We start from the raw sequence: 26,238 nt of genomic DNA on the forward strand, positions 1-26,238 counted from the left end.
GATAATTCTATACATAACATAAAATAAATGTAAAATATAAAAAGAATAATATGATTATTGTTAAAGAAAATGGGAATATAAAGAAAGATAAGACATATATAGATTTTAAATGTTTTTTTCTATATTCAATATGTATAAGATGTGAACATTGCAAATATTAACGATAAGATTTCTGGTATCGTGCTCTGGCACCTGGACCACCAAACTTCTTTGGCTCGCATCTCCTTGGATCAGCAACCAGAAGAGTACGGTCGTATTGGATAAGAATGTCCTTTACCTCCTTTTTACTGGCTTCATCGACATCTACGATAGCAATCATATTATCGATTACTACGAATTGTCTAGTAAAACATCAAAAATCACATCCATTATTAATTTACACTTACATTTTTGATAGTATGCCACAAGAGCCTTAGAAATTGCCTGTCGAATAGCATAGATCTGTGCAACATGACCACCACCACTCACTCTCACTCTGATATCGACTCCAGAGAACTTTTCCTGAAACACAAATGGAACCATTTTTGTTTGATGAAAAACTATATTTTACTTGCACTCGTGAGAGCTTGGAAGAGAAATTATTTTCAGATTCTACTGCTAATCATGAACCATCATGTTCGGAATAAGGAGACATCACAGAACGACTTATGAATAAACACAACAAATTCACGTGTCAATTTGCTCCAGTGTCTCCTCCATCGGCTTTAGGAGTTAAAATATTTGTTCCCCGCGTTACTCACCTTGCCTAGCAGTAGGATGGGCTCCTGTAATTTGTACTGCAAAACGCGAGGTTCCACCAGCTCTAGCGGCCGGCCGTTAACACGGAGATTTCCTCGACCTCGCTTACAGTAGGCGACCGCGGTCGCACTTTTCTGCAATGAGAAGAAGGCGATTAAATACGCCGTGCATTAACCACGCGTCGACCTAACCTCACAATGCTTTCCAACTTACCTTGCGTCCGAAGACCTGCACGGAGTGGATCGGTTCTTTTTGTTTCTGAAAAAAAAAAAGAGAGCAATTCAATTAATATTCACTTTCGTTCGTGTCCATCTAATTTCCAGTGCGAAGACGGTACAAGATTTACCTTCTGCATTTCGACGATTAAATAGCACGTCGTAAAGAAAAGGACACAATGGGCAGAAAGGAAGTTACTCTGGTTACTCGTGGCGCTCGCGGCGCTCACTTCCGCAAAATAGAACGACGTCAGCCAATAGGATTCTACAGCCAATAAGATTCAGGACGACTAGACTTAAGTCATTTCAAAAGTATTTTTAAAATTTTATACAATAATTGTTGTAAACAGTTCTTTATAGGCCTATTTTTTTACGCACAATCCATTTTCCTTTTTATGTTGGAGAGAAAAAGAGAAGAGATGAATCGTACAAAAGAAGTATTAAATTTGTCAAATATATATATATATATATGTTTTATTCAATCGCGCTGCAGTAGTGTGTTAATTTGATCAACATTGAAAATGAGCGGGAAATTAAGAGCAGGACGTGCACGTCATACACGTCGCTGTTGACAATCTTGTTATGGACGGTGGAAGTTGATTGCACTAAAAACGAAGCTCCTTTCCTTCGCATCTTATAATTTCACTTGCAATCTTTGCAGACTGCTGGAAACTAATTGACGGATCGATTCTGGGACGAATTATATATAGGCGTAAATCGTTATAGTAATTCAATCGGTAAATATAATCCTGTATTTCTCTTATTACAATATCTAACTACCGCACAATATAAATTCGATGCTCATTCAATTTTATTAGAATGCGGAAAATATGTAAACGTGAAATTATAGGAGTAGAACGCAGAGTCGCGCGCGCGCGTTTTTGGCGCGAAATTGACTGAGCGGGAAACGAAGCTGCTTCACCATCTTAATTTACATTTAATTTGCAGAAAGTTGCAGTCACGGGACGAATGTGTTATTCTGGCTTTTGTGTGTTCTGCATAATTTGAAAATTCTACGCATCGTCTTGCGACTAATTTTGAATCATTTTTCAAGGTAAGACACATTTCTTCTAATTCTAAGTAATCTTGAAACGAGTCTGACAGTTTTTTTTTTCTATCAATTGCGGAAAAGAAATAATGAAGAAAAGAGCTATAAAAGATTGTTGATTTCCCGCGAATATCAATCGCAAAAAAATCTCACTGAGAAAGGGAAAGCGATAAAAAATGACTAAATAAAATAATGTGCAGGATAATGCAAAATAATCACATGGCCGGATACAATGAATCATGATTTTATTTGTTATATAATAATATCTACAATAAAAATACCATATCGTTTGAAAAACAATTTTCGTTACAATTATACAGTAATTTTATATAATAATATAATATATTTTCGTTCCAAATAAGACGTAGCGATGAACATACACCTCGCGCAGTGGGAGTGAGAAAATACATTATTTTTTTGTCGCAAATTCCGCGTTGTGGTTTCGTCACTCAGCGTGTGTTTGTGTGTGTGTATCTCTTGTTTTTGTTATTTTTCTTTTTATTTTCCCGAGTGTCGATTTTCCGCGCGAACATCCGAGACGCGCACGACCCGCATTTTGCGATTTTAATTCTTTCTCTTTCTTTTTACCACAGTTCGGTCCCGCGCTTTTCGATCGTTCGTATTTCCGAAAAAAGGAGACCTCGTTGTTGAAATTAACCGCGATGGCCGCCGTCTCGAGTGTCCCGCTTCCTTTTGTGCCTCGCACGCAATTTCTCCTTTTTGTCTTTATTGTTTCTCTTTTTCCTTTCTTAATATGTGCGGAGAGTGTGTTGTAAAAAGCGTTGGACTCCTCAGAGAACGATCCAACTTTTCATCGCGCGCGACCGCGCGGACAGTATCCCCGCTTTAGTCTCTAAATTAGCTACACTTAATAGTTAATAGTACCGTAATGTCATCTCAATACATATATACATATATATAGTTATATATATGTATATATAGCGTTGTATTAGTTTATCATAATATATAGAAAATACATATAACAATTATTTAAATGACTCACAATCAATCATCTTGCCATAGCGCGCGTATACGACGAGCATGCATGCCGTGCTCGTGCGCGTATACGCGCCCATGCGCACGTACGCGTGTACATATATATTTATATATATATAATAAATTTATATATACATATATTTATCAGTGTGTTAATTACATGATATTTTTTACACTCGTCGTATAGAGGGAGGAAAAAGATGGCGCGGAGGCTGGAGGGAGTGGACCAGGAAAGGGACGGGAAGGGAACAGATATCTTTCATACATTTCGCATTGTTTCTCTGTCGTACTGCTAATTTACAAGGAAATTCTCATCGGTACCTAGTCGATATCTTACAAACGTTTTTTTTTTTTGTCTATCTTGTACTGTAGTACGTATCCTTGCATCTAGCGAACACGTCTCGTCGTCCTATGTCCTGGCAGGCGTTTTCCGCCGTGCTGCTCCTAGCGTCTGTCTTTATATATATCTCTTTTCTCTTTAGTTATCTTTTACGTATTGCGGTGTTTGTGTCTTTTTAATACGTGACATTTGAAAACCTATATACTCGCATGTACGCAGGTCTCTACGCAATGATATCAGATACCTGAAGAGAAAGAGAGAGATTAATTTTGTCATTTTTGTTTTTTTATTGGGATTTTGACGAGTTTCATACAATGACGGCTGATGAATTGGATTTAAACTGAGCAAATGATATTCTTGCTCTAATAAAGATATAATTATTGAGCGTGAAAGTAGTTACTATATTTATTATAATATAATAGTAACTACCTTTATGCTTAAAATAATATCTTTATATATGTATATATATATATATTCTGTAAATACATACAGCTAAAATAACAGAATAAATTGAAATGAAATAGATGAAAATTTGTTTGAAATTCTTTGATTCTATTCATCTGCCGTACATCTTACTATGTATATTTAATTTTGATTCAACGATCTTCTTTTAGTTCTTATATTTTGATTGTTACAATATAAAACAAATAATAAAAGAGTTTTCCTTCCTCTCTCTTTTCTCGTATTTTTAATATCGTTTTGTAAAAGGCATCACGAATGGCCGCATATATAATATAAATCGAGAAACGCTTGAAAATGCTGGAATATCCGCGCGTATTTCCTAATGCTTTCGTAACTTTTATGATGCCTTTTATTCGGTAACGATTGAATTCAGAGTCGCCTTTATATTTATCTCATGGATGATTATCGTTACGCATGTGCATTATATTGCCTATCGTTTGATAAAATTCAGACATTTAAATTAACTTATCGTTTGAAAAATTTTACATCCTTTTGCGATGGTATAGCATATATATCTTTATACAATAAGATACGTTAACGAGTAATATAATGCAGCTTTCAACCGCAACGTCAAAAATTTCGCAAAATTAATAAGGAATGTATAGATTTCCTTATTTTTGATTTTCGCTTTGATTATCATTTTCGTAATTGGCGACTCTGAAAAAACATTATTTCTCACGTATGTAATGATTATACTCTCACAAGAGAAACCGAACGTCTCGAATTGTGCATTTGGTTTTCGATCGAAGTTGCAGATTGTCAATAACCTTACACATCTATCTCGTGATAGCGTGATCTTTAATAACGAGATTTTTAAAAATCTTCAAAGAATTCGATCGATAACGAAATTCACGAAAAGCTCTCTTTCGCGTGCCAGCTCTTTTTCCAATCATATAAGCATCAAATTAAACATATCTAGATTCGTCTAAATTCCTAATTGAGGATATAAAATCCTAAGAATTCCCCGCCGCCAATTAAGGCGATTCGGAAGATGCATTTTTCTTCTCTCTTTCTTCTTCTTTTTAAATTTTTCTATTATTGAGCGGAGAGGTATTGCTATGTGTTTCTCAAGAAGAATCATTTTGATATGTCAGATGTCCGTATCTCGCCCTCCTCCGTTTCCTTCGTGCTCATCACTTTTTTCGGTTTTTCTCGCTCATCACTTTTTTTCGCTTTTTTCTCATCCGCTCTCGCACTCCCTCGCACAACACAATTGTTAAGCCCTTTTCGGCGTTTGCCACTTGTATCGCTCTTCTCATTTCAAAGGACGACGTGCGTAAAGAGATGCGTAGGAAGGAAAGCAACCGAGATACAATAATTAAGCAATAATTTAGGAAGCTCCTCTCGTTCTGCTGTAGGGCTGGACGTATGCGTTCACAATTAATAGAGAAGGACAAGGAAGTCTTTTATAGTTTTATTTACAAAATTTGAAGGATACCGAACGCGACAGCGACACACCGATCGATCTGTACAGACTGCGAGATTTTATTTTTAATATACGTAAAAATATGCGCGGACACCTTTGACAATTATAAATATATACATTTACATTATACGCATATCTTATACGGCAGAAGAGTAACAATCAGAAAGTCAAGGGAAAATTGGTGTATGTCAAGTAAATACCCGTCCAGCCCATCGAGAGGATTCAATTAGAAGGATAAATGTCTTAATTCAGGTTCAGATCTCGTCTAGAAATTTCGAGCGCAAGGAATATATTACAGCTGGCTTTACTATACCAATTAATTTTAATCAGCCGATAATACCTCTTTAATTCTGGAAAGCGACACAAAGCACATTAAACAGAGATTACAATAAATCGTTCTTTCGGTAAAATCAACTCATCAGAGTCCTTTCAAAGTTATTGACGTCTTAACAGCGTTAGTTATTTTTCAATATTTCAACCGCGTTGAATCCCGCGATCGCCTCGCTTTTCACGATTAATGGCACGTATTCTCTTATGTATCTCGTATCGTTATTGCGCTTTTTTTTTTGGCGCTAAATGCACGTATTTCTTCTCACATAATCGCGGTTTTCATACAGAAATGAGACTCGTAGCCGGGCGACTACTTTTGGCATTAAATACTCCGCTAAATAAGTGTGAAAACGCGGACTTATTTTCAGTTGCTGATGATTTCTAATACTGCTTCTACTTAATGAGCTACTTAAAGATACACGAAGAATCGCGAAACATCGCCGTCGCGGACACATGCGAGCGGGACGTTAAATTCTCTAGATCGATCCGTTCTTTATTCGAAGCTTCAGCCATGATCCTTGTATTTCAATACATGTTGATTATCCGCCCGTTGATCATCGTTAACAGCACTTGACATGCGGAAACGCGCGGATGAAAAATATTCGACGCGCTTCCTCCTTATGAAATCTCCTCGAGAGTCAGTTGTGAATGCAATAATTGAAATTTAATTTCATTTAGAACAGAGATATTACATCATAATAAATAAATAATAATCAAATTGCATATTAATAAATAATATTTTATATGAAAAAATACATTATCGGATTAGTTTGAATACGATGTAATATGTATTTTTAACAGGATATTGTTCTAAACAAATTTACGATGTATATCGTCAAGAAGTTGATTTTTCCAACGTTATTATCCTTCTGATTATCCAGAATGTTTTCAACGGATTATGAGGGAAACTCTCGAGGGTAGTTCTGCGCTATGATCATGATCGAGTATTAGCTCGCAACACAGTCGCTCAATTGATCATTATCAGAATAAGTGAGGAGGATCGGGGAAGTGAGGATGCTTTTTTCCCATGTACGAGTACGACACATATAAAATCCATGCTCTTTATACATGTTATTATTGCATACTACACGTTCGCCTCTGCGGGCCACGAAGCGCCTCTCTCTCCTCTCTTCTCGCTTAAAAAGTATTTAAATCTTAAAAAGGATCGGTGGCTGAGGAGCGAGAAAGCCCGCGAAGGGCTCTCGGTGAGCCGGGTAATCGAACGGTGTCGAGCAAGCGATGCGAGTAGGTATGAACGAGCCATCTTTTTTTCCTCCTATCGCACATTCAACCCGAGTTTGAAATATGCACAATTCTTACGCAAAAGTGCAAAAAATGTTATGATCTAAAAATTCGGGAGCGAACATTTTTCATTCCGAGGAAATAAGATTAACTCTTTCTTAATTGTCACTTCTCGAATCGCTCGATTTGTGAATGCATTTTGATTTTCGCCATTTCTGTATATGTTTTTTCTGCTGTGTCTACGGTTTTTAACCCGGTTCTCGCTGCCTCAAGATTTTTGATTAAGTGATTTGATTACTTGATGAATTTGGCACAGTGCTTATTGTTGAGCGTCTTCCTCGCTTTTGTCGAGAACGCTCGTGCGAGAACGATCTTATTGATACGATCGAGGGAGGTAGATCTTCTTCACGATTCATCAATCTAGACGTGATATTTTAACGTGAGAGCATGATTGTTAAAGCGATATCGACTCGTTCGTAATGTGTGACTCGATTTTGATTTCCATTCATTCAACACGCCCCGTTTGATCGTTGATAAAAAGCCGATGTTCAAATAGCAGTAAGAAAGTAGTAAGACATTGAGTTCTCGTGAGAAAGCGTATCCCTTGATCGTAATTTTTGCTTTGGTTTCTTAAGCGCATCGTTATTTATCGCCGATTCTTCGCGAGATACAAGGGGAGTGGATATATAAGTATACGCAAATTTAAGCATCGATATCATGAAAATCATCGTCACAGCTTTGGTCACAGTGGTACATTGAGACATGTCGCCATATGTCTGGAAGTCACCGCAATAATAACGATAACAATAGGTACGGGAGATGTTACATTTAACATACAATAAAATTATAGATTCGCTGTATTCGCGCTCGCGATTAATTAGCGACAAGTTATCGGAAGTACTGGCGCCGCTTTGTGTTTGAACTTCACGATAGATTGGCTTACATCGCTGCAAATCGCCGTCTCACCTCGTCGAATGACGTCGAAAATGCCTCGTAATAGTGATTTCTCAATGTAATCGCGCAAGTTACACATATAAAGCGCATCTTCGTGAATGTCAATCAACGCTCGTACAACTAAATCTTCGTTACAGCACCGATTGCACAGGAGATCATTTAGGAAGAAGGTATAGTAATCGTTAACAATACAAGAGTAACACAAACGAGCTGACGTGGATACCAGCGCCGATTTATTAGTTAGGAAAATTATATATATATATATATATATAGAAATCTTATACAATTCTCCACAGTGCTTATCAAAGAGAAGAGTAACCGCATTATATATATAGAAATTCAAAGCGTAATCAAGTCTCGAATTGTTTACTAAGAAATTGTGAGACTATACATTGATTTTTTTATTTCACGGGACGAAGTACATTACGTAAAATGTATCTGCGCTCGTATCCACTGTCGCCCGTGAGACAAAGGTTCACATTATACTCTATCTATAGACGAAAAAACATCATTATGACGGAATCTAACGTTCAGGACCTTTTCTACATCTGCACCTTATAAATTAATACTTTCCGTAAGCACTACTTCCGTAATCACACCCGCGATCAGTGGCACAATTCGCATTTAAAGGACTAACTAACGGAGGATTGTCTGCTTAGGGTCTTTTCCATCCACGTCAATGCATCCATGAGGCGAAATGCTGCACGGCGTTAATTGAAAATTTCAACAGTGTTCGTCGATTACAGATTATTCATTTGCAAATTACCTATAGGAGATGATATTAGCACCTTTAACCAAGCTTTTGGCACGAATTTCTATACGCATTAATTATTATCTCGTTGTCTCTCTGACGGGAACCCAATTTCTTGTAAAAATATCTCAGACAACTCTATCTCTTGGACTGAGAGAGATTCATTTTTATCTTATAGAGTCTTTTTTTTTATTTAATTTGGGACTTATATATCGTTTCTCTGTGGACAACGCGATTATCGGAATCTGCAACAATAATCGTACGCCACTGGAGGAACTTAAATACGCGGCCACTTGTGAATTAGTTCATTATCAATCTATAAACAAGATTGCGAGGTGGTTTCCTCGTGCGTCATGGATGCAAAGCTCCCTCGGCCACGACACTTTTGCTATCTACCGAATCCTACTATTTACATCAATTCCTTGTAGACATAGCTAGCGTTTTACAGTTGAGAGATATACATTAAGTGTAGAATCGCTGGAAAGAAACGCACACGCACTCGATCGTCTCGCTCGGCTGTCCCATTCGCACGTAACACTCTCGCGACTATATCTTTTTTTTTTGTTGTTGCTCTACCACTTTTTGCCCCTTATCACAACACCAAACAGTGCCCACTTCGAATGAAAGAGACCCCGTACGGGGGTTGCGCTACGGCAGAAGTATCTCTACTAACAACCGTTGTTAGGATAATGGGTACTCCTTACATGTCCCGCTGTCGAATTCGCACGCATATTATATCCCGGTAACACACCGCCAAATATTCTCACCTTGCTTACATTATTTCCGTGATTAAATTTTCAATGGAAGGATAATATGCGATCATGTCTTCGACATTGATTGATCTTAAGGCCATTCTCTTACTGTTCAAAGATTTTATAGTTTATTTAAAAATTATTTATATATTCTCCATATAAGAATTAATATATTCTCCAATATTTTCGGTTTTAATAATTTTCATCAAATTGTTAGTAAAAATTTGTAGTACTTATTTGTACTTACAATTGTTTTATGGATAATATGTTTACTAATTGCTATTATTGAGTATCGCGTTATTATCACGGAAATTATCAAAGCTAAATGAGATTGCAGGTGCACCTCCTAGATTGTATGGATTCAGATATTCTTTCTTACGATTTTTTAATAAAAATAAGATGGGATAAAAATCGATTTTTCTGGAATTATTGCCTGGTTTCTTGTGGAAGATGTGTGTATAGAAAAGTGGAAATTCAATTTCAATAACTTTAATATTTCGCCAGTACGTTGCAAAATCATCGGAATAATTTCGTTAAACAATCGAAGAATCGTGCTATACAAAATCTGACGGATCTAGGCAGTGGAGAAAGCGAAAAAGCAGTTAGTAAAATCGATCGTGCGATTGAAAGTTGGATTTGCAGAACCAGGTACGCGTGTTGGCTATCGTCAGTTTCTTTTGGCACAATATTAGCATGCTGCTTGGACTTGATGATAGTTAACAACGACTTTGTTAACTATGACATAATTATTGGGATTAGGAGACTTTTCATAAATACATTACAAATTACTTACAACTAAGAAATTACGTCTGTTTTTGAAATAATTAGCGATTCGACAAGAATGTGATAATAATGAGATTAACATAATGTTATACATTTGACTTTTGTAAATTCGCTAATTAAATAACGCAATCTCAATATATTTTTACAGAATATTGTAAACTAATATACTTCCGAAAATAGTTTGTTTAATTCTACTAGATTCGCTGAATTTGCAACGCACAGAGTACTTCACGGGAATCGAACAGATGGGATGTCTAGTATCGCTTGTTTTCTTCTTTTTCATTTTCAGTTAAAAATAATCCCTCCCTCATCTCCCATCGAAAAAACACGCTTACACTTACATAAGCTGATATTGACAAGTTCTCTTCATCCCTCGCCTTTTCATCTTTCTCGCTCTCGTTTTCACTTCCCCTAATATCGTAGTTAAAAGTCAACGATTAGTTACCAGAACACAAGGCACTTGGCTTACACATCATACATGTCTTTTTTTGTTATTAATTTGCTTTTTGGTATAGCTCGGTGTTGAGATAGCTGGCGCAAGACGCGCCGCGGGGGACAACATAGATATTAAAGATATTGAAGAGGAATAATCTCGCGATAGTGTAACGTATTCACCAAATCGATTCCAACTTCCGGTTTTCGGAAACTGTATGAGGCAACAATGAAATCTTTTAAGGACGAATGTTATAGTTGAATGAAGCATTCGTTACATAGTGAGCGTTACATATAGTGAATCGTAAAAATTGTCTTCATACACTTTCTTATTAAAATATTAATTAAAATATAGTCTTAAACATCCGTTTATACTACATCAGATAAATGATTTGCTCTCACGAGAAAGAAGCCGGAAAGATTCCGATCTAGAATCTCAGGTGAATCGTGTTGTATCTTACGTTTCATTATAGATCCGCGGTGCGTCTTCCGACGTACAATGAAAATAGCACTCACCTCACATACGCAATATTCATAGAAGAAAATAGTCATATATATATGTATGTGTGTTGTACATATAATATATATACTATCTATGCAATGCAGTAATAATATATATAATATATATTTATATATATTCAGTATTTGTCTTAATATATATTCATTTATAAACGACGGTTAGATTATTCAATTACACATCTCAGTATTAAAATCCCTGTCTCTTTCGCTCTTTCTCTCAGACACATACATGCGCAACATACGGACCAACTCGTGCACGCGTACATTTTCGCTTTCCTATCCCATCAGTAGTAGTAGAGTTTAATAGTACACTTAATGCTCATGCTGTCGTGAGGCAGGATTTTCGGTATTTCCTCTTGCACCCTATTTTCTCTTTTTATAACACGGATCGCTGGACAGGCCGATCTGTAACGATCCGATCGGCCAAAAGCTTATATGCGTCTATATACGTTAACATGTATCGTCGATTTACGTTTTTTTAGCATTCCCTTTGATTCTCGTTTTTCATTTCCTCTTTGATTACGCTGTTCATCGACAACGACTATGGCGCAAAATCGGTCAGTGATGCTTCTCGATACATTTCGCGTGATAATTTTTCGATTTCGTTTTTTCCCATTCGCGCGTACTCTTGAAAACTAGATCGCGAGTTATTAAACCGCCGTTTCTCTTCTCTCGTTTCTATTTATTTTTTATGACTATGTATTCGGCTGTGCTCTCTCGCTCTCTCTCTCTCTCCCCATAATCATCGTTGATTTATGTACCGAAGTCCCGCCACTCACGATTCAGAAGAAGCCATGGGTTTCCATATTTTTTCTCTTTTTTCTTAACGAACAACATCGACATTTAACGCAGCAAGTACGGGCCGCTCGGCCTCTCTGACTCTCTGTACACCACATATACTCAGTTTTGTATATATATATAAATATATATTGAGCGTACGTATATGTATATACGCAGCGATACATACATGCACGTACGCTAACATCTGAGTCAATATGCATGTATGTGTATAATAGTATATCGCCTCTTCTCCATATATTCAATATATATATATATATATGTATATATTAAATAAAATGGTATGTATATATGCGTAATGTAATCACTAGTTAATGTATATAAGTATCGCTTCAACGTAATACTGATGCGCAGACGCTCGTTGACCTGGCTAAGCCGTTCGATTTGCAGTTAGCTCCTACAATCGGACTTAATCCCGATAATCGAGTCCGTTTCTCACTTATCTCGCATCTCTTTTTAACGCTTCGCCACATTACTCGTGAACGCGGCTTCTACCCGGAATAATGAGAAATCGAAAATTCTACGTCGCGCAATCATTTCAGAATTAATTAATACCTTTAAGTAATTCACTTTTTTTCGAAAGTGATTTCTAAATGTTTTCAATACACTAAAACTGTATGTTGCTCGTCGATGAAATTAACATTTATTCGAACTCACGTAAGAGGATTACAAATCGGCAAATCCTTATCAGATTAATGAATTGGTAGAACGAAGAAGTAATCGATTGTATAGATCATCGAATTCGCGACAATAAAAGTTATAAATGGTTATGAAGAAATCTTAATATAATATAAATTCTTCGTGTAATTTCATTAAAATTTCGTGCGCTTCTTGTTAGGCAAGAGAGAATTCTCGAATTCCTCGCATTCGCAAATAATTTGCCGCGTTGTTTGTATCGTTTCTTTGTCGACGAAGACTAATGTGGCTGAATTGCGTGGGGATTCTGGAGGCCTCCTTTAGGATTTCCTCTCCTCTTCGTCAACGAATCTATCTATCTATATATCTCGCTTCGTTCAGTGGTATCACTTTTTGATAGGCTCCAGATTAAATTAGGCTTTTCGGCAACTCGATACCACATCGCATTTGAAATTGACTGAACTGTGCTTAATTATGTAAACAACGCGTTGCAGTTTTCCGCCAAGAGCCAATTGCGAAAGCATCTACGATAAAAAAAACTCTTTAAAGTCATAAGAATTTTGATAAGATGATATATTTTACGAGCCACAATATAATTTATAAAATCAATCATATCTAAGTTAAAAATAACATAAAAAATCTATTGTAAGCAGACAATTTCAGAATATTATACAAACGCAATTTTATGAAAAAGCATTGTCTACCGAAAGGGAATAATATTGAGAACTCTCGCAATTATTCGCAGAAGACAACCGCAAGGCGTTTTGTTATCGAGCTTTTTGAAAGCAGAACTTAGCCGGCCAGCTGTAGTTAGTCCACGCATAACTATAACACATTTAATAATATATTGTCCATATTGCTTATGGCACCAACTTTTGAGCGATTTTATTACACAGTCCGGATACGAGAGATAATTGTGTGTTGCTTCGTCCGAGCCCGCATCTTTTTGAGCAAGACAAGAATCTGATTAAGTGATTAGGTTTCCAAGTAGCTAAGATAATGTGGACTCTAAATATATAGGTATATTTATAGATAATATCTAGTTGAGCAGAGAGAGATAAGAAAACAACAACGACAGTATAAACGCGCCGCTTGAATATATTGCTATCGAGCACGTGCTTCTCTTCCATTCTATTAAAATTATTGCGATAATTTATACGAGCAAGAGGAAGTATGTTGCGCGTACGTGAATATTTTGTATTCTCTGATGACTTTTACTCGTCCCGTATTTTAATTCGCATATAAACTAAGCTATAACAATCTGACTATTAAATTATATATTTGAGTATAATAATAGAAATGAGCCTTAGATATATTTTAGAGGATTTACATGAAGATTAACATTTACATATTAATATGATACGGAAAATATAAAGTCATGAGTTTATGTAATTATATATAATTGTCAGAACTCGCGTTACCTCACGATGTAAATATACACCCCATTATCTTTTTTAATCGTAATATCTGTTCTCGTATAGATCTCGATGTGACACTTGCGTGGCACCTCTACAGCTGACCATGTTCTAGTACATTAAAAACACTATTAACAATACGTTCTGTAGTAAAAGTTAATAGAGAATAGTATAACATCAAATAGAAGAGTATAAAGAACCATGCTGGTGTATAGAGATAGACATTAAAGTAGGTAATAGGTAAGAGGACGATAGATTACGATATTAATAATTATATTAATAATCCGTAATAACTTTTTTCACTTATTAAGAGTAATTTTGCATAAACGTTGATGATCATTTAGTAGACTTTTTTCTCTTTAATACAATATTTTGAGCACATTCCTCAGGTGTATAACCACGCTACACTTTCTTCATCGAGTTGTACCAATATATTCCACAACTTATTAAATTCCACCAGTAATAAATTATATAACGATTATCAAGAGCTTTGTCAACGTACGAACCATGGCGTGCATTGAACATTCTGTAGGAAATATTGCGCGAAATTTACTTAAAAACAACAGAATAAGTACTACAATAGTCACTATATATAATAGTAATTATCTAAATAATCAATAAATTATATAATAATGAAATTAACTTAATATATCAAAACATCACTAACAATTCTGCAACTATATGCTAGGAAACGATGATACATCTATAAGTATTTGTTGCCGATAAAAAATGTTTAACTTTCTTTTTGTATATATTACTCGATTATTAAGTGCTTTTCTTCCCTCCAATCCAATTGTTCCAATTATTTTATGCGTGAGTCAAATTTGCAATATGATTTACAACTGCGAATGCCGGAATCAGTAAACGTTTTAATCATCAATACAGTATCAAATATTAGTACAGTAATATAATAAAGGGTAGTCGTCTATAATAAAAAATAAGCACGAAATTAATAATCACGATTAATGTCTTTTGTCAGCTTGTTACGAGATTTCAAAAATAAACGTAAATAAATATTTCAACAAATCAAACATGTGATGTCGGGACATATCTAGACATGTTGTGACATCAACTGAAACAGGAGTAATATAATAATAACATAACGGTAATTTTCGATGTGAATAAACTGCTCATACAATAAAATGTAAAATATGAAACAATAAAACTTTGTTTAATAATTGTCGATGAGTGCAAAATGCTCCATTTGCACAGCCATTAAGTTAAGTGTTAGTTGGTAACTTCAAGTTAATCGTCTAATCACATACACGTACGAGAGCACAAAAAACGAAAATGATATTGTATAGATTTGTCGATGATTAGTTCAGATCCATTCACTCGATGTCATCGCTATTCGATTTATGGCAGTACAATATCGGTACAACTCACTAGTTGATGGCACGGGTCCGCCTATGTACAAATATGTAATACCATATACCACATATCATTTAAATACATCACATAATTATCATTTTGTTATATATATATTCTTCATATAGATATATCATTTTTTCTGTGACGTGGAGGGACTCGTTTGTACAATTCATGCATATCTTCGTTACTGTTTAATTGCTTCGTTTCGTGCCTTTCCCACATTCTGAGTAAGTAGCCTCCAGTACTGTGTTTTGTATTGCTACTGTTCTAAATCCAGAATATTGTTTCTTTTAACATAAAAAAAAAGTATCTATCAAACTTGTAAAACTCAATTCCAGTTTTTATTTTATAAAATTTTTGGTGTACAGACTTAAGTTCATTTTAGAATTTTGACAAAACAAATTATTTAGTCTGTAGAAAAAACTTATTGCTGCAATTATTAGATACCTTCTGGATTTGGTCAGCCAATACATATTCTCTTTGTTTTATTACTACCTATGATCTTTCTCTTGAAGCTCTAAGTCTGATTAAGAGTTAGATTACGTACAATAATAATTATATTAGTAGAAACTTAGTTTCTGTAACAAGTGTATTGTCTTAAATGATATGTCTGCTAATTTTGTTGTATTCGACCTATGCACCGAGCCTATGGTCGGAATTCATAACAATTTTATTCCTTAAATAAACTAACTTTAAGATTCGAAATTCTAGAATCTTATAGTATAGTATATCGATCTCTAATACTACACTTTTACTCTTGTACTGGAAGCCATTACTCAGCCGTTACAGAATCATTTAGTTTGATTACAAAGGAGTATTTCCATGGGTTTAAAAATTATCACACAAGCATTTACAAATATAATATCATAAATATATCGGAAGAATTAAAATGTACGTAAAATTTTTAATTACAAAAATATTTAATAAAATTGTTCTCTCATATTGTATATAATTATTGTAGGCCGATAAATTTAGTAAGGATTTTAAATAATCAACTAATATTATGTGAACATTAAATTAGTACCCTTGGTGATACCCCCTTATATTAATCTCTTGTCTGTAAATAAATAGATAATGCAGATGTTGTGGCCGGAATATTTGATGTTTTGTTTGCATTACATTTTTGTAAATTGGAGGAGATTAATGAAACACACACGTAAAGATAGAATAAACGCTAAAGTACAGAGTTCTGAATATCTAATGTCTTAAGAGAAGATATTTCCCATTTCCGACAATTAGACTTTCATTTATAATCATAGTTTTTGAAATAAATGGAAGATTTAGAGCCATTTTTTATTTATAAAGACTTGGCAGATTTTTTATAGTGTTCTCAGTGTCACTTGTACTTGAGAAAAGTTTCAAAAGTTAAAGTATATATTGTGTGTGTGCGCGATTCATTCAATGGTAAAAGTTAATAAGAAGAAGAATGTTAACAATAACAATGTCCTCAAGATAGAATCAGAGCATCTACGATTGGCAATTCTCTTGAATAACAATTTAGAGTTTCAATATAAATGAAACTTGATATATAAATATATTTTAATCTTTATAAAATTTAGTACACATTTATTATATTTATCGTAATAAAATGCACGCTATTTTTGTTCTAAATGTGCTGAATGATTATGTGAGGGATGTTCCTATATATATAAATACATGAACACAAATAAATATAAATTTTCTGAAATAAAATAGCTAAGCGTGCCTGAAAATCGGAAGACGTAAATTGTAAAATCTTTGTCAGAATATATTATATCTTTTACAAAGAACAGATAAAAATCGATATCTGCTTTTCAAAGTTTATAGTTATTCTTATTTATTTGTTCTTCATTTTATGATGTTGGTTTAATAATAATAATAATAATAATAAAAAAAAGGGAAAAAAATGTTAATCAGGGGAATTTTAATTCAATGCGTTCAATGCTATCACATCGAGGTATATCAGAGAAAAGTAAACCTTTTTGATTGCTTAAGGCACCTTACATATAGGAACATCATTATAACAACTTTTGAACGGAAAATAAAAATTTATAAAGATTGTGGAAACATGCGACCAGTCATTGTTTTTACAAGAGCCTCGCCACGTAGTCTCTAGTAGGTAGAAAATGAAGCCAAGTATATATATTTTTCTTTATATATATGTATATAGATCCCTCCTAAAACAACTTAAAACCTAGCCTACTTATTTTGCATAGAGTTCATTTAAATTGTACATACAGACACTGATGTTATATATGTACAAACATATACACATCTTATGTACATATAGCTATTTTAATGATCATTGAAGTCAAATATTATTTAATAAACGTACTCTATTCTCTCTGTATTTGTGTGTTAGGTGTGCGTATGTATAATTATGTATGTATGAGCGTATGTATAATCATTATTTTACATTCAGTATCGGCGACACAGGGAACGCCTCTGAAGTGAAACTTGAACAACGTCCTTCCTAGAGAATTATTTGCCTAAGTTAAAACGAGTTCTTTTCAATTACATCAATTTGTGTTTATACATATTTATATTTATATATATTTATTTATATATCGTATATATTAAAATTTTTATTCAATTGTATACTATTAATCTACTAAGTAACAGAGGTAAAGAAATTAAGGAGTTTCAACAAATCTACGTACGCGTGATATAAGACCCACTTATTTTCATTAAATTTTAGATATGCTAATGATATTTAAACTAAATGTAACTAGAGCGAACGTGCAACAAGTTGTTATATTACAATCCAGGATCCGTTTACGAACGAAAAAGAAATTTATCTCATTACTTTATCAGTCATTATTTTATTCAAATTAAATATATTAATGTGTTGAATGCATCAATTTTATTCAAATAAAATATTAATGATTTATCATTATTTTAAGAGATTATAAAATTTGTAAATTAAAGCAAACTAAAGACTGCTTACCAAAATCCTAAATAATACGGCTACGTATAAACTGATCCCGGCTGTAATGGAAAGAGAAAACAACCTAAAACATTTCTTTTTAATTGCGGAAGGGCAACAGGTAACAGTAATGTCTTGTGGCACAATCTGGGAACATTTCACGTGCATAATAAATAGGTACACTGAAACCGCGTTTAATCGTTAGAGTGCTATTGTAGATGTACGTCAATTTTTTTGTTGATTTAGCACTCATTGTGGCGAACATACGTTTTCGCACATCTACTTATCAAGTTGTGTTCGATTTTTTTAGGCAATGTTAAACGATCGCATTTACCTTTTTTTTTCAACAAAACGCAAGGTCTATACATTTGCTTCATTTTTCAATGATACTGACCGTTTTTTTTTTCTTACACTGATGCCGACATTTCGTCTTCCATTAAGGAAGATGTTTACGATCGGTACCCTGTCTCCTTGTTGAACAGAGCTCGAATTATGATTGCATAATTAAATATCTTTTATCGCTGCGCCATTAAACCCTACGAGTTCTACAATTTCTCGTACTTAGTTGCCATTTACATTGGTGATAGGTGTTATCCTTTTTTCTCCCGAACGGCTGATTACGATACATATGAACCTCATAAAATCATTTAGTTCATCTGACTGAATAAATTTATCAGTCACGCTTCTTGCACAGTTTCGCATATATAGAGGGAGATATTCGCGTTTTTTTTTTTTCTTTTCGAAACTATCTATCTTGGAAGTTTACTCACTCAACTTGCCCCATTGTGAGCAAAGGTCTCATAAAAAGATATTCCCACAACTTAATGATTGTGCGATGGTCGCGATCGTTTAGAGCCTAGTTTATGTGACCACGCGCGACCATATTACTTTCCTACAGTACCGTTACAGCCTTCGTTAAGGTAGCTTAAGTTTAATTACTTGAATCTTGTCCTATGGGGGTCTCGTAGGATTATGACATAAATGTGCTGTATTTTTAGCGCTGTTGTCGCTGATATTCGCGGGCAGTTGTTGTTGATGATCTTGAGCTTGCGGCGTAGCATTGTCAGACTGTTGCTGCTGTTGTTGGTTTTGCTGCGATGACATTGGCTGCTGCAGCTGTTGCACTTTCGACGGTTGTTGCGTGGATCGCTTAGATTCCTGACCCGTTGAATCGGGTAAGGGTATTGGCCTGTGGGATTTCATGTGCGCGCTTCTGCTTTTTACTTTGTTGAAAACTCTGAAAGAAAAATATAATTTGGACATTAAACAAGCTGCCACTTATCAGAAAGATTGAAACATAAATAAAATCTAGCGTTGCGATATACACGCATAAAAACGCTCTTCCGGTTATAAGATTGTTATGAGATTCATGTATACAAAATAATAATTTATAGGAAATAATGCAGATATACATAGAAAGGATTAAACTTTAAATACACATTCAGAAACATTTCTGTAAGCATTGGATTATGTTTTCATTTAGACACTCATAGTGTACAGTTTAGTTATAAATATTTAACACACAACGTAAGAAATCGGAAATATCGACATAGCAACAGCGGTCTAATAAATCATGCTTGCGTTATATGCATTTGATTTCAATTATATATAACATACCATGTAGCCGATTTTATACATATTTTTTATTAGAAAGTGAGACATAGAGAAATACAATTGGAAGAATATAGATAGCAAATTAAAATATTGATAGAATATAAGAATGTGTGCCAGGCATATTTCAAAAAAATTAAAAGTTTAATCAAAATCGTCCATGGCAAAAAACGGATTAAAAATGTTCTTAAATATCTTAATTTAATTCAGTAGTAAATCAAACAAAATTAATATATTATACAATAAATATCGTTGTCATATTTATTAAAAATATTAAGTTTTTTTTTTGTAAATCGTGATGTATATCGTGAATGGCGTCTGTGTATATAGTTTCTAAAATGTATTAATATGTAATTTATCAAGAGAAAAAAAAATCAGTTTTATTATATAAGTTATATACAGGGTTGATTCTATTTTTCAAAGTATTCAAAGTATGCAACTGTTTAATTGTATTCTTGTTTTTGTATACATAAACTCAACGTATGAAATATTTCTTTATTTTCAAAACATGTATTTTGCTGGTGCATTAATTTACTTAATACAATTTTTATTTTTATTGTTACGAGTCATTTGACGAAGTATATACATGTGGTATATGTATGAAATTTAAAAAATTTTGAAACTATATAATTGGCATCGGATCACTATATTCGTTTTTAGATCATATGCAGAAAGGCATTCAGTCTCTCTACAAGCAAGGATCTCTATGTGAAATGCGCCAATACTTGCCGCTTATATTGCCGTTAGAGCACGAGCTCCGCCGTCAATTATTGGAAGTGGATAATTTAGATTAGAGATTGGAGACTTACTTCCCGCAAATCTTGCAGGGGTAGTGAAGTGGGGTAGGCACGGGTAGTTGTTGCTCAGAACTAGTGTGAGTTTGTGAGTTGGTGTTGACTGTGGCGTGGCTGGTATTGCCGATTTGGGCGGTTTTGGTGCTTCCGGCCATCGTTACTGTTACACTTCCGCTAAAGCTCTGACAACACAAAGAAAACACAAAGCCAAAATAAACAACACAAACAAACGACACGGCGACGACAGATAAGTAACGCAACGTTCACACAACGCACAACATCCTGGATTCTCTTAAAATGAAGCGTGAGAAAACGACGGATCAGCAATCAATCTCATGCGACACTTAGGTATCTTCACACGTATGTACGAGTGTAAGATATTTGACACCGAGTACGAAATTTTTAAATAAAATTGATATCAAGTAATATTTTACAGAGATAAAAATTATTCATTTTATATTAAAAAGTATAATCGAGACGTAATATATATTAAAAAAAATTTCTTCGTACTCGGCATATGTGAAGAAATAGGATATGCGGTGAGCAGCAGACATAAAAATAATTTATGTGAATGTATATTTTTCTCTGAATCAGTTGATTTGTTTTATAATATTCTATTAAAATATGTAATTAAAATATTACAGCAATGTATTGTCTAATTAAGAGGATTTAAATTTATTCTTAAGTTAACTTCAATTTGACTATGATTAATTATTATCAGGAGTTACATATGTGGTTCTCGTGTAATTAATTGTAAGCATAATTGTACATGAAATGTTCGTATAATAAGAAATATTATTTACTTACATCTATACAGTCGTATGCGAATAACCTCAGCTCTCCTTCGCTAGTGGTCAGAGTCGCCGAATTTTCTCTTCCGCTTCGTAACTAAATCGAAAGAAAAATAAAGAATATGTTTTTACACTCACATTTATGCGTTTACGTAATTTTAATATTAGTGTGACATTGTTAAATCCTAAAGCGAGTAAGTGCATTTAAGCTTACCAGAGTACGATGAAGGATCGATTTGTCTTCACTAAAGTCCATTTCCGACACGGACGCGATGGCGTCGCGTAGCTCTTTGGTATCTTTGCTATCTTTAATTTCGTTCTTGATCTTCGCTTTTCCATGACAAATACGTAGGCTCTTATACTCATCAGGACAGAGCCTCTTCCAAAGGTAATAGAACTGCACGCATTGTTTCGCAGTCTTGGCACCAACGTCCCGCGAAATCGCGGAGAAGTCCTTGTTGTACTTGAGCAGTCCCTGATAGAACGCGTCCATTTCATGTGACGTCCATCTATCGGATTCGTGGCACTCGTAGCTGAGCAGAGGATGCTCCATTGGTAGTGTAGGCGTTGGTCGCATCAATTTCACCATCGCTTCCTGAAACATACGTTGAACGTGAATAAGTATCATTATATCAACAACGACAATTTCATTAAAAAAAATAATAAGGATTGAAGGGATTCAAGCAATTTCGACATTTTATCTCAATTCTATTGCAAAAAAAGATCTTACATGAATATTCCCTTTGCACATGTGCAATAGATGAAGCGCATATTCCTTGTTCCTACCACCACCCGGCACCGCGGCGCAACACGCAAACTGCAGGTACATCTCCACTGCAAGTAATTCATGTTTGTTATATATTTCGCAGTACACTTTTTAAAGATATTTGCGAAAGAAGGACTTACGTTCAGTATTCGTGAGCACATTGTTTATACCGGGATCCCATAGAAGATGATCGGCTTCCGGTCCGTTGTTTCTTCTGTTTCCGTCGTATGTTTCCACCGGAGGTATCATGGCTTGATATCTTGTGCCGATATTGATTCTTGGCGGTGGACCATCATTTCCTTGAGAATCATCCGAACTGAAGTCCGAGTCTCTCTCGTGTTGGTGCAATCTCGCATACAGCCCCGGACCGGGACGAGATGGGTTCAGAATCGGTGGCGGGGTGTAGCTGCTATCCCAGTGGCGGTCGCAAGCTTTTCGTAAACGCGATGGATAAGAATGTGAACTGCTGGTGTAATGGCCGCTATCTATACGTGGCCTCTTCCGATAGTGTCGCACAGGGCTGCTGGCGGGTAAACTGCCAGGACTGAGAAACACGTCTTCATCTAGCATCTCTTGTTTGATCTGATCAACGGGTATCGGTAAATTTCCGGTGGTTTTATGTCTCAAGACATTGTTTTTCGTCGCGTGATTATTTTGAATGAAAAACTTAGCTGGATTAACGATTTGCTGTTGATTAAATTGTCCCGCGTTGCATTGCTGCTGATTTGCCGTTTGAACGTTTAGGCCGAGATTCACGGTTACTGGCTCGATTTTTGGTGTTGCTAGGCGAATCTCCTTTTTGAATGTCAGCGCAGGACTGAGAGAACCCGCCTGCACGAACACATTCGCCTTCTGCAGACCCGATGTTTGTATCAGTTTGACGTCGCCATTGTTGTCAACGACGATACCAGCTACGCTGCCGTTTCCAAGACCAAAGTCCATCAGATTTTGGCTCGTGATTACTTTGTACGATTGGAACTCGAATCGTCTACGACCGGAAGCGGCAAAGTCCTTCGAGGTCGAGGAAAGCAAAGGATCCTCCGAGTTCGGCATCATCTGATTTTGAAGCGCATTATGCGGTGATACGGGAAAATTCGTGCCCGTAAAAGTAACCGGTCCCGGCGACGAAACAGAGGACGGTGGCAGCGGCGACGGCGCCGATGTCGCCGACAACGGGCTTGGCAGTGGCGAGTGTGGATTTGGCGAACCGGATCCGTAGAGATCCGCATCTGCTTCGGATTCACCCGGTAGTACTTCGTTCAGTGCCTCTTCCACGGCTGCAGCGGATGACATCGTGGTGGTGTAAAATGCCGCCGAGAGCGGCGATGACACGTGTCTCACGTTCTCCGGGTCTTCCTGAGGACTTAGTAACGGTAGGCTTCCGGTGAGTAAGCCTTCCTGGCTAGCCGGTGGCGTCGGGTACGTAAAGCTCGGACTATCGTGTCGCGTTAAAGGCGACGGTAGGGGTGACTGAGTTGGTAATGTATGAGGACTTTCCGTGTATTGCGCGGCGTAAGTACTAAATTCGGCCAGGGAATCGGGTAATGGCGAGTTCACCAATGCTTGAAGATCCGGATTGACTGTGTGCTGCGAGGAGTATCTGTCCTCCAATGTGATATCTTGCAACTGTTCGGTAGATTGTTCTTGCAATAGATTGGCCGTCTGAAACTATGGCACGAATATGCACGGTAAAAATTAAGATGTTGCACTCTACATTGAAAAAAAAACGTACTAAATTTTAAGATTTGTTTGAACAGTACTAACTCAACATTTACTTTCGGTAAATGAACATTTACAAAATAAAAAAATAATATTGAAATACTATATTTGCAAAAATTTGCATTTAGTATTAAGCACTAAGATCTGCTTTGACCGTAAGGATTATTTTTAATAGAAACAGTAGTTAAATTAAATTCATGTTTAATGTACAAAAATAAATATATATTTTATTTAGTAAATATTCAGCTAGAATTATTCAAACAAATGTTTATTAAAATGAATACATTTTTCTCAGTGTGTACTTTCCACTACGGGTGACACGAAAACATCATAAATTTTCATAAATGATTTCGAAAAATGATACGTTAATACAACTCCTTTACTCTGCTTTTATTTATTCATTAACATGATGCAAAAAAGCAGAGTTGTTTACCTGAATCGAATCCAAATGGGTAGCGTGTAGGAGCACGTTATCAGGAACCGTTGTAACCTGCTGAAATACTTCGTCCTGCAGGCTTGGGCTAAAGTAACCACCATCTTCTGCGTATCCCGTCATCGTAAAGCTTTCCGTTACCGCAGGTTGTGCTTGTTGTGGCTGCTGATTATTCGGTTGTTGGTTGGCCGTCGCTGATTGCACGGGTTGCTGATAAGACAAGTGTAATCTTTGTCCCGGATCAGAGATTGTTCTCTTCACAGCCACCTTCGTACCCTACAAGTAATTAACGACGTGTTGTGTTATATATTTTTTTCTAAATGGATGTAATTATTAACGCGATGCGTTACATCGTAAATTTACGAAAAGCTTTTGATACATAATTATTCGAATTCCATTAGAATCATACGCAATCACAAAAAATATCATGACACCGTACCTTCAGGATCATGTCGGCAAGCGCTTGTGCTTGAGCTTGAGTTTTTGATGTATCCTGCAAGTGTTTCTGTACAGTTGTATGGCTACCCACGGTGACATTGGGCTGCCGAAAGTGTTCACCATCGGAAAACCGACGCACCTTTTCCCCCGCCGCCAAAGGCGGCGGAGCCGGAACCGCAAAATTCGTTTTAACGACGGTTTGCGAAACGGCATCGGCTTGCGTGGTGAAAGCAGTAGTATTCGTACGAGATTGCTGATTGCCATTCGCGTCCACTGCTAAAAACGCACATACATATTTCTTATTTTAATTGTTGATCTAATTTTGGCACTTGATTGCAAACATTTCTTATCTTGGAAAATTTGACAAATATCAAATAATTATATACATAAAAAAGGATTGTTTTGCTAAAGTATCTAAAAATTTAGCTAAGGAGATATAGGGGTCTGAAAATAATTTTGTTAAACCGTTAAAATAATGATTAGGTATATATAGGTCCTCAAATTGATTACTAAAACTTAAAAATTTTTGCAGCATTGTTTAGCATGCTTGAGATTCTTATACGTAATTATTTTGATGACACAATATACTAAAATTATTTTCAGATCTGTATTTAGCTCAATTTTTAGATATTTTAGTAAAATTATTCTTTCTATGTGCAGTTAACATACAATTGTTAGACATTATATAATTACGCTATTTATTCGACGGTCATTATACCTTACGTAAACAGTGAAAAATATTTCGCGCTTGACAAATAAAAAGTACGCTTTCATTGCGATCACATTTTATCTATTATTAGTTGTTGAAAAGCAGAAGCGCTTTTCTCTATAACGGCTGGCGGTAAACACACACGGTGTCTCTATATAGTTTGCTCTCGTGTGTTTCAGGTCGAGAATAAACACCAAGTGTAAGAGGTGTCTCTGAAGACTTCATGTTTGCGATCGCGGAAGATGGATTGGTCGGTAAGATATTTTTCCTTTTTACTGAGAACGGCATAGAGTGCGTACGCGACGCCTCGTGTTTCCGAGCGGAATAAACAGAAAGACGGCGCAGACGACCATGAAACGGAAAGCGGAAAAAGCGGAAGAGAGCTTCCCCGTATGCGTAAACGGGAGTGTATAGCGTGCTCGAAATAAAAGGAATTTTTGTCGCCCTTTTTTCCTCTGTTCGCCCTTCACCCGACAATGGCGGCCGCGAATTGGTGCTCTCTTTCAGCCACGATGCACGCCTGTTCCGCACGTCGGCGTCGACGGTTTTTGTTTTCCTTTTGGTTTTACGTATATATAATTGAAGAGAGGGAAAAAGAAATAAAGCGTAGAGAGGATTGGCTGAAGCAACAACATACGTCGTACGCCGTACCCTCCGTCCGTGCAATAAAAATTTTTCGGTACGTTGTATCTCTAAAAATAACAATATTTAAATTTCAAAAAAGCGTGCGTGCTGGTACGTCACGGCATATCCTGAGAACGGTGGGTTTGCTGGAATAACTACATTTAAATTTCAAAAAGCGCTCATGCCGTTCCAGTTATAATGTATTCCGTAGTCTGACGGACTGACTCAATTTTTACGAAA

The 26,238-nt window shown here is 35.7% G+C and overlaps 2 protein-coding genes across 2 annotated transcripts in view; both read right to left on the bottom strand.

The window, feature by feature from the left end:
* Nucleotides 1–99: 99 nt before the first annotated feature.
* RpS16 (ribosomal protein S16) lies at nucleotides 100–1,142 on the bottom strand. Its single transcript, XM_018545525.1, has 5 exons — nucleotides 1,085–1,142; nucleotides 952–996; nucleotides 741–872; nucleotides 387–501; nucleotides 100–303 (listed from the first exon to the last, which is right to left on the bottom strand). Exons 1-5 carry the CDS (start codon nucleotides 1,091–1,093, stop codon nucleotides 158–160), a joined length of 447 nt encoding a protein of 148 aa, XP_018401027.1. The 5' UTR covers nucleotides 1,094–1,142; the 3' UTR covers nucleotides 100–157.
* Nucleotides 1,143–18,176: 17,034 nt separating this feature from the next.
* The window catches only part of LOC108778275 (uncharacterized), a 242,563-nt gene continuing 234,501 nt past the window's right edge, over nucleotides 18,177–26,238 (bottom strand). The window contains exons 12-19 of the mRNA XM_018545406.1: nucleotides 24,667–24,941; nucleotides 24,228–24,503; nucleotides 22,216–23,743; nucleotides 22,040–22,143; nucleotides 21,524–21,904; nucleotides 21,326–21,406; nucleotides 20,534–20,700; nucleotides 18,177–19,350 (exon numbers count right to left, since the gene is read on the bottom strand). Of these exons, the coding sequence (XP_018400908.1) occupies nucleotides 19,065–19,350; nucleotides 20,534–20,700; nucleotides 21,326–21,406; nucleotides 21,524–21,904; nucleotides 22,040–22,143; nucleotides 22,216–23,743; nucleotides 24,228–24,503; nucleotides 24,667–24,941 (3,098 nt within the window). The 3' untranslated portion in view covers nucleotides 18,177–19,064. The remainder of the gene's footprint in view (nucleotides 19,351–20,533; nucleotides 20,701–21,325; nucleotides 21,407–21,523; nucleotides 21,905–22,039; nucleotides 22,144–22,215; nucleotides 23,744–24,227; nucleotides 24,504–24,666; nucleotides 24,942–26,238) is intronic.

The sequence above is a fragment of the Cyphomyrmex costatus genome, unplaced genomic scaffold (assembly GCF_001594065.2).
Source record: "Cyphomyrmex costatus isolate MS0001 unplaced genomic scaffold, Ccosl1.0 scaffold5, whole genome shotgun sequence".
NCBI classification, from domain to species: domain Eukaryota; kingdom Metazoa; phylum Arthropoda; class Insecta; order Hymenoptera; family Formicidae; genus Cyphomyrmex; species Cyphomyrmex costatus.